The following is a 12,257-nucleotide window of genomic DNA, read 5'->3' as shown; positions in this document are numbered from 1 at the left end:
GGAGTATTGTACGATGTGTGATCTCAACTACCATGGAACCCGTGGCTTCCACAGGAAGAGCACTAAACATCAGGTATGGCAGAAAAAAAATCTTTTGTCAGCTCAAAGGCCCTTTTCCACTCTTTCGAAAAAAAAAGTGTCGTGCGTATTGCTATACATACTCATTTAAATGGAGCAGTTGCAAATGGGTAAATATTATTAACAAATGGTCGATTCCTACGTAAAAAGAAATACTTTTTCATGGAAAATCTAGATACTCCTCTTGTTGAGATGCTTTCTTTAACTTCCGAGATTTTATAATTTACATGAGATAAAAGTTCTTTTAGTTCATTCTAAGATAGGTTACATATTTCTTTTTTACAACTCCAATGTTCAAGCTAATACTTTTTTACATTTTTTCTGCATCTCCTAATTCTCATGTCTCAATTAGAAAAATAGTATCTTGTGTTTTTATTTCCTTATTTAAAATGTATTCTATTTCCCCTTTTTCAAAATGTTTCAACCTTGTACTTCTCTCACGTTTGACCTCCCACCCGTCATCATCTTCTGTGAATTTCTCTCTGTATTTTGTATCTAGGGTGGTCAAAACCGTCGTAATGATTCTGGCAATTATCGCAACAGTCGAGGCAATCTGAACCAAAACCATCAGCGTAATAAAAGTGTTTCCTCCTCATCTTTAGCGTCTCAAAAAAAGGAAACGAAAGTTTATAAAAAGGAGGAGCCGAGCAAGGAAGAGGCCTCCAGGTAAGCATTCCTCTGTCCCTTACATCCTGTTCAGTGTTCCTGGAACAAGTATACAGGGTGTCAGTACACTTCAGGCCACATTCCAACACTTCCTGGTTGACACCTATATTATGGGACCCCTGTACTATGATTCATCAATCCTTGAACATAGCCCCCTCACTCATTCCTGCCAAACTCTTATCAATTTGGTTGTCAAATCCTATCTTTATACTATCTGAACCAAATGTTTTTCCCAGTTTATTTTATTCAGTAATTTCTATTTTTTTCAGGCCACATTCCAACACTTCCTGGTTGACACCTATATTATGGGACCCCTGTACTATGATTCATCAATCCTTGAACATAGCCCCCTTACTCATTCCTGCCAAACTCTTATCAATTTGGTTGTCAAATCCTATCTTTATACTATTTTAACCAAATGTTTTTCCCAGTTTATTTTATTCAGTAATTTCTATTTTCCAATTTTTTTCTGGGTGTAATATTTCACAACAATGGTTCTTGGGATTAACAAAGAAAGTTTCTTCATTGAAACGGTTGGAATTTTTTACAAGATACTCGTTTCTTGACGTCTGAAAAAGTAAAGGATAAGAAAACTGTACTTCAAAGTACCTATCCTCTTAATGTCCTCTGATTTTCAATACGACATCATGGTATAGTAAAATTCGTCGAATTAAAACCTAAATCTCACTTCATTCGATAACTTCTGGACTAATACGAAAAAAGATATCTTGGGAATCTTGAGAATGAAGTTTCACCACACCACATGTCAAATTTTACAAAAGGGACTTCATTGAAATTTCTGCCACCCAAAACAAACTTTATCTTGGTAATCTGAAACGTACCTGATTATCTGATAAGTTTTCCTTCGAAAGATCTTCTCATGTGACTCCTAAAATTTTCTTCAAAGACTTTTCCACAAGAATTTGTCTAGTTGATCTATAGTAAGTTTATTGAGACAGCTCTGTGTAGTAACACTTTTTCTGCTGTTGTTATTGCTCATATTAAGAGTATTTTTGCAAGACACGGTATACCACAAATAGTTGTCAGTGACAATGGTCCACAATTTTCGTCACGTGAATTCCAACCATTTGCTAGAACCTATGAATTTCAGCATATAACATCCAGTCCAAGGTACCCTAGATCCAATGGGGAAGCCGAATCTGCAGTCAAGATAATGAAGACAATGTTAACTAAATGTTTATATGACAATACTGATCCCTATATTGGTATGTTGAATTTAAGAAACACCCCAAAGAATTTTGGTCCATCTCCTGCTCAGTTGCTATTCAGTAGAGTACTGAACAGTAAGATTCCAACACAGAATAAGTTACTGAAACCCAAAATATACAAGTACGACGAGAATTTTGTTCGCTACAGAAACTCTCAGGAAACATATTACAACAAGGGAGCTAAGAACTTGGAGCCTTTGAAAGTTGACCAGAGAGTTTTCTTTAAGAAGAGAGAAGATGACTTGTGGACGCCTGGTGTCATTTCGTCAACACTGGAAAATCCTAGGTCTTATAACGTGATGGATGAAGAGGGACATGAGTATAGGAGAAATAGAGTCCATATATCTCCTCTACCTCAATGTTCTCAACATCAAGATTCCCAAAGTCCTGGGTGTTCTTCAACTCCTGGAACTCCTATGACTCCTAGAGACCTTGAATCTCCTGGAACTCCTACGACTCCTAGAAACCTTGCATCTCCTGAAAGTCCCATCACTCCTAGAAATCCTTCAATTTTGGAAAGTCCAACAAGTTCTGAAGCTTATGGAACTCCAACGGTCAGTCCTGAAGTGCAAGTGCCTCGTCGTACTACTCGGGTAATTAGAAGAACCAGAAGATTAATTGAAGAGATGTGAAGGCTTATCCTGACGAAGGGAATGTTGTGTATGATGGTGGTTTCGAACCAGTGTATTTCGGTTTTCCAATATCCAATATTGGCTAGAGTGAATTGATTCAATCCTCAGTCTTGGTTTTCACTCTGGTGAGTCTACACAAAATAAATTCGTTCCAATGTTCTATTTTCAAAGTGATCTTTTCTTACTACATTAGAACTCCAACTTAACAACTTCCGCTGTAAAAATGCTTTATTGATTTTTTTATTTTTTACCCGTGTCCAGTCAAATCTGATTATTAATCCAATGGTTAGTACCATTATTGCCTTGTAATTTCCTTGACTAAGGTCATCATATGTACAATATGTACATGGGGTAGGGTAGGTTTGGACATAGCCGGCCCATTTCCTGATTCTAACCTCTGGTGTGGCAGTTTGTGTTTTGAATTAGAAATTCATAATTTAATTTTGTGAAATTTCGTTTTTGATCCATATCTTGAACTAAGCTATCCTTTTCCGATGAAAAGGACGAGGAGGAAGAGAAGGAAGAAGATGGCGATGATGAGAAGAAGGAGAAGAGAGACAAGAAAGAGAAGGTGAGCGTAGTAAAAGTATTCAATCCATATGAGACTAGAAACAAAATGTTGACCATGGCAATTGGTACACCATTTATTTTACTTGGACTTTAACTCAGAAATGAACGTTTAAAAATGCACTATAAATTATTTTCTAGACACTAAACTTCTTGGGTGTTTTAATTTTTAGATGAGTGAGCAGCAGCATGGTTGGTACTACGACAAGGCTCAGCGCATGGGCAAGAAAGTGAAGAAAGCTATGGAGTATTGTACGATGTGTGATCTCAACTACCATGGAACCCGTGGCTTCCACAGGAAGAGCACTAAACATCAGGTATGACAAAAAAGGTCTTTTGTTAGCATAAGCTGTATAAAAGATCTTTTGTTAGCCCAAGCTGTGTTTTCCTCTGAGAAACTGAAATAATTTCCCCTTTTGTATGAACATCAGGCATGGAAAAAAGATCTTTTGTCAGCTTAAGCTGTATTTTCCTTTGGGAAGCTTCGATTCCCACTCGGGGCAAACTTCACCCTAAACAGCTAAGGTTTGTTCTTAGAACGGGCTTTCTCTTATCCTGCTATTTTATTTTTGATTTCGGGACGATAAGACCTCCGTTGTTACAGTCTCCTCTCTCTCTCTAACTTCAACGAAAATTTCTAAAAAGGCTCTATTTTACCATAAATAATTTACAATTTAATATGACTTCCGCTGTAAAAATGCTTCATTGATTTTTTATTTTTATCTGTGTCCAGTCATATCTGATTATTAATCCAATGGTTAGCTACCATTATTGCCTTGTAATTTCCTTGACTAAGGTCGTCATATGTACATGGGTAGGGTAGGTTTGGACATAGCCGGCCCATTTCCTGATTCTAAGCCCTGGTGTGGCATTTTGTGTTTGGAATTAAAAATTCTCAACTTAATATTGTGAAAATTCGTTATTGATCCATATCTTGAACTATGCCTTGTAATTTCCTTGACTAAGGTCGTCATATGTACATGGGGTAGGGTAGGTTTGGACATAGCCGGCCCATTTCCTGATTCTAACCTCTGGTGTGGCATTTTGTGTTTGGAATTAGAAATTCATAATTTAATTTTGTGAAATTTCGTTATTGATCCATGTCTTGAACTTAGCTATCCTTTCCTGATTCTAACCGATATTGTATCGTTTTGTGTTTCATATATCAGGAGCTGAAACATTTCCTGCACCCCAAGTGTAACATCTGTAACTTGGAGTTCCCCACTCGTCTGGAATGGGATGAGCACATCCTGCTTCCTTCTCATCTGAAGGTAAACAATAGTGATATACAAGCTAGAAGTAACGTCCTAAAGGAAATTTACCCTCCAAAAACGCGCCCTATCCTTTCCTGATTCTAACCGATATTGTATCGTTTTGTGTTTCATATATCAGGAGCTGAAACATTTCCTGCACCCCAAGTGTAACATCTGTAACTTGGAGTTCCCCACTCGTCTGGAATGGGATGAGCACATCCTGCTTCCTTCTCATCTTAAGGTAAACAATAGTGATATACAAGCTAGAAGTAACGTCCTAAAGGAAATTTACCCTCCAAAAACGCGCCAAGTTTTGAAGATTATGTCACTTGATCAAGTTAAGATCACTGAAAATTAAGTCAAAAACTGGAAAAAAAGACAATTTTAATTTGGGATGATTTGAAAATGTGTGGCACTTCTATTCCTTTTTTTCTTGCTTGAGACACATATTGCACCCCAAGTGTAACATCTGTAACTTGGAGTTCCCCACTCGTCTGGAATGGGATGAGCACATCCTGCTTCCTTCTCATCTTAAGGTACACAATAGTGATATACAAGCTAGAAGTAACGTCCTAAAGGAAATTTATCCTCCAAAAACGCGCCAAGTATTGAAGATTATGTCACTTGATCAAGTTAAGATCACTGAAAATTAAGTCAAAAACTGGAAAAAAAAGGCAATTTTAATTTGGGATGATTTGAAAATGTGTGGCAATTCTATTTCTTTTTTTCTTGCTTGAGACAAATATTGGAGGATTCCAAACATTTTTATTTTCAACCCTATTTTGCATTTATAAAGAAAATTCATGGTTTCACCTTTGCAGAAAATGACGGTGCGTCGTGCCGAGCTCAAGCCAGACTTGAAGGATGATGATTTCGACTTTGACGATTTCCTCTACGTGTCCGACCTGTCTGACTATCTATCCAGTGATCTGAAAGGTACGTATATTCCCTAATTTTCTGGAAAAGGTATAGCATTTTTTTTTTTTTGAAAAAAGCATGGAATTTTATTCCGGGAGCGTATTATTTCTTGGATTTCGGGAAAATGAGACCTCAGCAGTTACAGTTCCCTCTTCAAACCTTTTTATTTTATTTTATTTATTTATTTTTTTAGTCTGACTATCTATCCAGTGATTTGAAAGGTACGTATATTCCCTAATTTTCTGGAAAAGGTATAGATTTTTTTTTTGGAAAAAGCATGGAATTTTATTCCGGGAGCTTATTATTTCTTGGATTTCGGGAAAATGAGGAGACCTTAGCAGTTACAGTTACCTTTTCAAACCTTAGCAGTTACATAACTATTTGTTTCTTTCCTTGCAGCTCCCAGCTCCATTCTGACGGACGTAGCTCCGGTGAAAGTGGAATCCGATGAAAAGGACGAGGAGGAAGAGAAGGAAGAAGATGGCGATGATGAGAAGAAGGAGAAGAGAGAAAAGAAAGAGAAGGTGAGCGTAGTAAAAGTATTAAATCCATATGAGACTAGAAACAAAATGTTGACCATGGCAATAGATCAGTTGCGCTTACTTGGGTGATGTTTCAAAGCCAACCGATGAAAAGGACGAGGAGGAAGAGAAGGAAGAAGATGGCGATGATGAGAAGAAGGAGAAGAGAGACAAGAAAGAGAAGGTGAGCGTGGTAAATTATTCAATCTATATGAGACTAGAAACAAAATGTCGACCATGGCAATTTGTACAACATTTTTATTTTACTTGGACTTTAACTCAGAAATGAACGTTTTTGGTCTTGATTCCTGTGGTTTGATTCAACTCCTTTACCCCGGTTGAACTATAAATTGCCTTCTGCATAAACCTCGTAATATTTTAATGGATGGTCATTTAACTTTTGTGTGTACTTGTTATTTGACGAATTCTCTTTGATGTAAAGTTGTTCAATTTCTTCAATTTAAAATGGTGTTGTTTGTTTCCTAGCATCCCAATATTTTGACACAATATCAATGCTGACTTCCGTGACAGGGACATTTACACAAATTGCTGTCTATTGGGTTTTGCAACTAGAATTTCCTGTATCCATGAAGAACACATTTTGTGTAGGTATGTTCTATATTTTTGTTGAAACAAACATGTCCATTATTTGATGAAAAATTAAACCTTTTTCGAATTCTTCAATACAGTACGAGTTGGATTTTGGTAATCTCTTCGCAATGTCTACTTACTTGGATTTTCATGGAGTGTTTTAATTTTCATCGTATTTTCCCCTCTATATCTGCTGCCCCCTACCTCACCTCCGAGCAAACTATTTCTTATTTAAGTCCCTTTTCTCAATATTTACTATGGTTTTCTCATAGCATGTGTTGCTATTTTTCGACATTTTTTTTCTTCGCTATAGGATTTTATGATTTCGAAATTTTTAATTTTTAGTATTTAGAAAATCCATATTTCTAACGATAAATAAATATACTTTGACTTGTTTAAAAATGTCTCACTCACGATTTGTCATCTTTTTTTCCCCGTCTGCCTTCTCAGTTTTACTCTCTGGTATTTTCATGTTGACTGACCTAAAAGTTCCTCTATGGTTGTCACGCAGAAGTTCCCGGGTTCGATTCCCAGAGTTGATAAATAATTTACACTCGTACTTTAATAGCAGATATTTCAAGCGGCAAAGATGATGAAGATGTCGAAATGGTAAGTCAGAGCTCAGAATTAACAAGTTTATCAAAGATTTTAAGTGACGCTTCTCTCTTTTGATTTCGGAACGATAAGACCTCCGTTGTACACCTAAGGGAAAAAAATAGAAATTAAAATCTTGGTTGTCATGGTAACAATAAAAACAAAATCTCGCTTGTCATGATTACAATAAACATAAAATCTCGGTTGTCATGGTAATTTAAATATGATATCCCGGTTGTCATGGTAATTTATACATAATATCCCGGTTGTCACGGTTACAGTATAAACAATATCTTGGTTGTCAAATTAGTTTTGAATTAAAATCTTGGTTGTTATGGTAACAATAGAAACAAAACCTCGCTTGTCACGGTTACAATAAACACAAAATCTCGGTTGTCATGGTAATTTAAACATAATATCCCAATCTTGGTTGTTATGGTAACAATAGAAACAAAATCTCGCTTGTCACGGTTACAATAAACATAAAATCTCGGTTGTCATGGTAATTTAAACATGATATCCCGGTTGTCATGGTTACAATATAAACAATATCTTGGTTGTCATGGTTACAGAAGGACGTCACAGGAGGAGAAGAAGGTAACTGGAAGCGTCGCAAGGTCGTGGCCACGGAAGATGGAACCAATGCGTCCGGTGGTGGCAAGGAGAAGGCTATGGAGGTAAGTCTTTCCATTTAAATTTATCACTATCCGCAACTTACTTGTATTCAGGTGTGCAATGGTCCTACATACTTGACTCCGCACACAGGAATTTTGTCAGAAAAGTCCCCATTTCAATGTATGTACCTATTGTACTCGTATTCAAGACTTTCAATATTCCTGTTGTAAAAAAAAGAGGGGTGTTGTTGTTGTAGTAGCAGACTCCTCTCCTTCCTCACATCAACCCAGCAATGCAGTTGGCAATTAAGGGAATTCAGCGGTGGCTATAGGGTTTTGCCAGAGATCAATGACCGTGATTGTTGTAGGTCTTCCAGGACAATTGAATAGGTGAGGTGTGTCATGGGGACTTTGGCTACAAAGAGGGGTGTCTTTCTCCACTGTTTCTAACACTTCTTTGTCTTTTTTTTTTCTTCTTTGGGTAAGGGTCTATTTACTTAAATAAGTTGTAATTTATTTTTGAAAATATTGTACCAAATACATGAGACCTTGCTTAGACTGCGGGAGTAAAGGGACTTTTCAGTCTGATTCTGGCAGTATAAGCAGGGTATATTCTATTCAATTCTTTGTCTGTTTCGCAGGTGGATGAGGAGGAAGACGACAATGCGTCCGGTGGTGGCAAGGAGAAGGCTATGGAGGTAAGCCTTTCCATTTAAATTTATCACTATCCACAACTTGGTTGTATTCAGGGGTGCAATAGTCCTACATACTTGACTCCACACACAGGATAACAATATTTTTAATAATGGGCCTCCAGATTCAACAAGAATGTCTTTCTCCACTGTTTCTATCACTTCTTTGTGCCTCCAGATTCAACAGGGATGCCTTTCCCCTCAGTTTCTAACACTTCTTTGTCTGTTTCGCAGGTGGATGAGGAGGAAGACGAAGAGGACGAGGAAGAAGTGAACGGCAAAGGAGAAGAAGAGGAAGAGGAGAAGAAGGAGGAAGAAGAGGAAGAGCCCGAGGTGAAGGAGGAGAAGGTGGAAGAGGAGGAGCCTGAGCCTGTCCAGCCTCCGCCCAAGACCCCAGCTAGGGGCTCTCAGCGCGCCCGAAGAGGCCGAGGAATGAGGAAGTGAAGTGATAGTTCCCCAAGCCTTGAGAAGTGATAGTGGCCGAGCCTTGAGCAGTGAGAAAAGTGGAGGTGCCAAAACCTGGGGGCTGTTCCTGGAAGAACTTACGAGATGTGTAGAGAGTGAGTGAGCTATGAAAAAGAACCGCTCGTTTCAGTGGACTAGGTGGAAGAGGAGGAGCCTGAGCCTGTCCAGCCTCCGCCCAAGACCCCAGCTAGGGGCTCTCAGCGCGCCCGAAGAGGCCGAGGAATCAGGAAGTGAAGTGATAGTTCCCCAAGCCTTGAGAAGTGATAGTGGCCGAGCCTTGAGAAGTGAGAAAAGTGGAGGTGCCAAAACCTGGGGGCTGTTCCTTGAAGAACTTACGAGATGTGTAGAGAGTGAGTGAGCTATGAAAAAGAAGCACTCTTTTCATTGAACTATTCAGTTGATGAGTCAGACCCTAAAACGTGTAACTCTCTTTTGAACCCTCTATGGACGAAAGGAATTTGAACTCTTGGCTCCTAAAACAAGTAACTCACTCTTCAAATATGGGTATAGGGAGTTAGGCTCTGACTCATTTACTCCCTGAAACATGCCTTGAACCCTCTATGGACGAAAGGAATTTGAACTCTTGCTCCTAAAACAAGTAACTCACTCTTCAAATATGGGTATAGGGAGTTAGGCTCTGACCATTTACTCCCTAAAATGTGCAGCTCACTCTCAAACTCCCTATGGATGTAAAGGGTTAAAGATTCATTGACTGAGTAGTTCACTGAAAAGAGTAGTTCTTTTTTCTAACTCACTCTCTCTTTACACATGTCCTGTCCCGGAATAAGTACGCGTCAGATTGCGATGTTTCTGTGTCTTGGTCTTGATTCCTGTGGTTTGATTCAACTCCTTTACCCCGGTTGAACTATAAATTGCCTTCTGCATAAACCTCGTAATATTTTAATTGATGGTCATTTAACTTTTGTGTGTACTTGTTATTATTTGACGCATTCCTTGAACTATAAATTGCCTTCTGCATAAACCTCGTAATATTTTAATTGATGGTCATTTAACTTTTGTGTGTACTTGTTATTATTTGACGAATTCTCTTTGATGCAAAGTTGTTCAATTTCTTCAATTTAAAATGGTGTTGTTTGTTGTTTTCAAATGCGAAAATTGACAAGTCATTTATTCCCTAGCATCCCAATATTTTGACACAATATGAATGCTGACTTCCGTGACAGGACATTTACACAAATGGCTGTCTATTGGGTTTTGCAACTAGAATTTTCTGTATCCATGAAGAACACATTTTGTGTAGGTATGTTCTACATTTTTGTTGAAACAAACATGTCCATTATTTGATGAAAAATTAAACCTTTTTCGAATTCTTCAATACAGTACGAGTCGGATTTTGGTAATCTCTTCGCAATGTCCACTTTCTTGGATTTTCATGGAGTGTTTTAATTTTCATCGTATTTTCCCCTCTATATCTGCTGCCCCCTACCTCCGAGCAAACTATTTCTTATTTAAGCACCATGAACTAGAAATGGGGAGGAAAAGAAAATGTTAGCGAAATAAAATCAAGAGGGGTATTTCTGGTCAAATATGGATTAGGTGCTAATTAAGCTTGGGTGATAATAATAATGAGGTTCTTTTTTTCTTGCAATATATTCAAATAACTCATATTCAGCCTGGTGCATTTTGACCCAGCTGTGGGTTGGAATGTGGGATCAGCAAAAACCATGCATAGGACAAGGGAAAATTTCGTCTTCGGATTGGCGCAAACAAGATCGAAATTAAATCATAAGAGGAGAAAGGAATTCGAAAAGATTTTGCCTTTTGTTTTGTGATCCTAGAAAAAAAAAAATGTTGGCAATGTCAGCACCACCACTTTTGAAATGAACTAAAGTTTTTCTTAGTAAATATTTTTATAGGTTTTTTTATGGAAAAAATTCTATGTTATATACAAGTATTTTTTTTTGGTTTAATATAATATTAATTTTTTTTTATTGTTTCTTACCAACTACTTTAGAATTATACGTTTTTAAGGGGGTGGCTCTTGCTTCTAGGTGTGGACTTTGATTTGAAAATAGGTTTGAAGATACCGGAGGTGATTTTAACAATCTGTGCTTGTATGGTTTGCAAGTAAGGATGTAAATTTTACAGAAATATTGAAAGATAATAATTCATTGAAGGTACACTACTTTTATGAAGCTAAACTTCCATGTCATGAGTCTTCAAACCTACTTATATTTCCCACTAGTTTTGCACATTTTCCCGCGTCTGAGACAAGTTCCTCTGCTCAAAGTCCAAAGCTAGAAGTAAGATTGTTCTGATAACTTAGTAATGTCTTCATGAGGTATGAGGGGAGAATAGGAAGGACTTGACTTGGTACAAGGAAGGTTTCAATGTAGAATAATTTCAACTCGGTATAACATATCGCTTCTGATTGCAATTTTCCAATCAATAAAACCCATTCTCGGGATATCGTCCATATCCGATTTCAATCAATAAAATTGAAAATTCAATTGACAAATTTTGAAAGAAGTTTGAGTTTGTGAATTTTCACTTTAATGATAGGTCCCTATCAAAAAAGGTTCATTTAATGATGACCTTAGACCCATGTCGGGTCCACACTTCTATTTTTCATTTCCCCAAATACCTTTGTTCTTTTAGATATTATGGGTTCCAAGCGATATCGATCGAAATTAACTTCGACAAACTTTACCTTATGACATTTCTTTCATCCCCACATAAAATAATTTCATTCTTCTGTTAGAATCAATTTAAAAAGCTTCAGACAAAGCGAGTATACCGAATGATAAAGATTTTTTCTTCTTCAATAATATAAGTTATTTTTTTGGTAGTTACTATTTTTTTTTTCAACCACATAAAGTTCTACATCTCAACCTTGTACTAATACAATAGGCTACCGACAAAAGAAAACAAATTGATGATGCCAATTTGCCAATAAAATAAATTTGGCACACCTACCTAGGTGCTCTTCACAATGTTTAAGGCAAAACAACAATAGACGAATACATTGAATGCTGAAAAAACTGCAATTTCGGTAGTAGTTTTGGTGCCCTGTTTTCAACCTGCTCATTATTTGGTAGAATTCGCCATAATTTTTATTTAATAGACAACCAATCTAATTAACAATTAATTGGAGTTAAATCACTTTTATTCATACATGTTTTAACCGTGTAACTTTTATTTTATTGTTTTAAAAGCTATTCTCTTTTTCGATGTTCGATAGACATCTCCACTAATACATTTTGTGTGGTCGCCTGGTAATTATTTTCAGTTATGCAATGTGCCATAATCAAGGTACTTAATAGCTTTCTTAATGGTACTAAAATAAAATGTTAATTATTTCGTTGGTAGATCCTATTTCCAATCACAATTTTGTTTTCTTTTGAACGGTAAGAAAATATTTTCTATACAAATCATAATAGGCACCAGAACTTTAAGTTTTTTCTTCAAATAATATT

General features: G+C 37.0%; 1 protein-coding gene and 1 long non-coding RNA gene across 2 annotated transcripts; one reads left to right on the top strand and one right to left on the bottom strand.

Annotated features, from left to right (window-relative positions):
- Positions 1–3,345: 3,345 nt before the first annotated feature.
- Positions 3,346–9,325, top strand: LOC103513042 (zinc finger protein on ecdysone puffs; the record flags this gene model as incomplete). The annotated part of the gene is given in 10 exon segments (XM_026826341.1): positions 3,346–3,489; positions 4,342–4,443; positions 5,247–5,361; positions 5,743–5,867; positions 5,998–6,048; positions 6,554–6,569; positions 7,027–7,064; positions 7,622–7,726; positions 8,590–8,703; positions 8,959–9,325. Coding segments are annotated over 10 exon segments (906 nt in total), but the record flags the coding sequence as incomplete, so codon positions are not given.
- Positions 9,326–9,542: 217 nt separating this feature from the next.
- LOC113468986 lies at positions 9,543–10,299 on the bottom strand. The gene is made up of 2 exons (XR_003392546.1): positions 9,804–10,299; positions 9,543–9,709 (listed from the first exon to the last, which is right to left on the bottom strand). It is a non-coding gene; the product is annotated as an uncharacterized LOC113468986 (long non-coding RNA).
- Between the last annotated feature and the right edge of the window lie 1,958 nt (positions 10,300–12,257).

This window comes from Diaphorina citri, unplaced genomic scaffold (genome assembly GCF_000475195.1).
Source record: "Diaphorina citri unplaced genomic scaffold, Diaci psyllid genome assembly version 1.1 scaffold916, whole genome shotgun sequence".
Lineage (NCBI taxonomy): Eukaryota > Metazoa > Arthropoda > Insecta > Hemiptera > Psyllidae > Diaphorina > Diaphorina citri.
The sequence above is the reverse complement of the archived record's forward strand: the minus strand, read 5'-3'. Positions and strand labels throughout refer to the sequence as shown.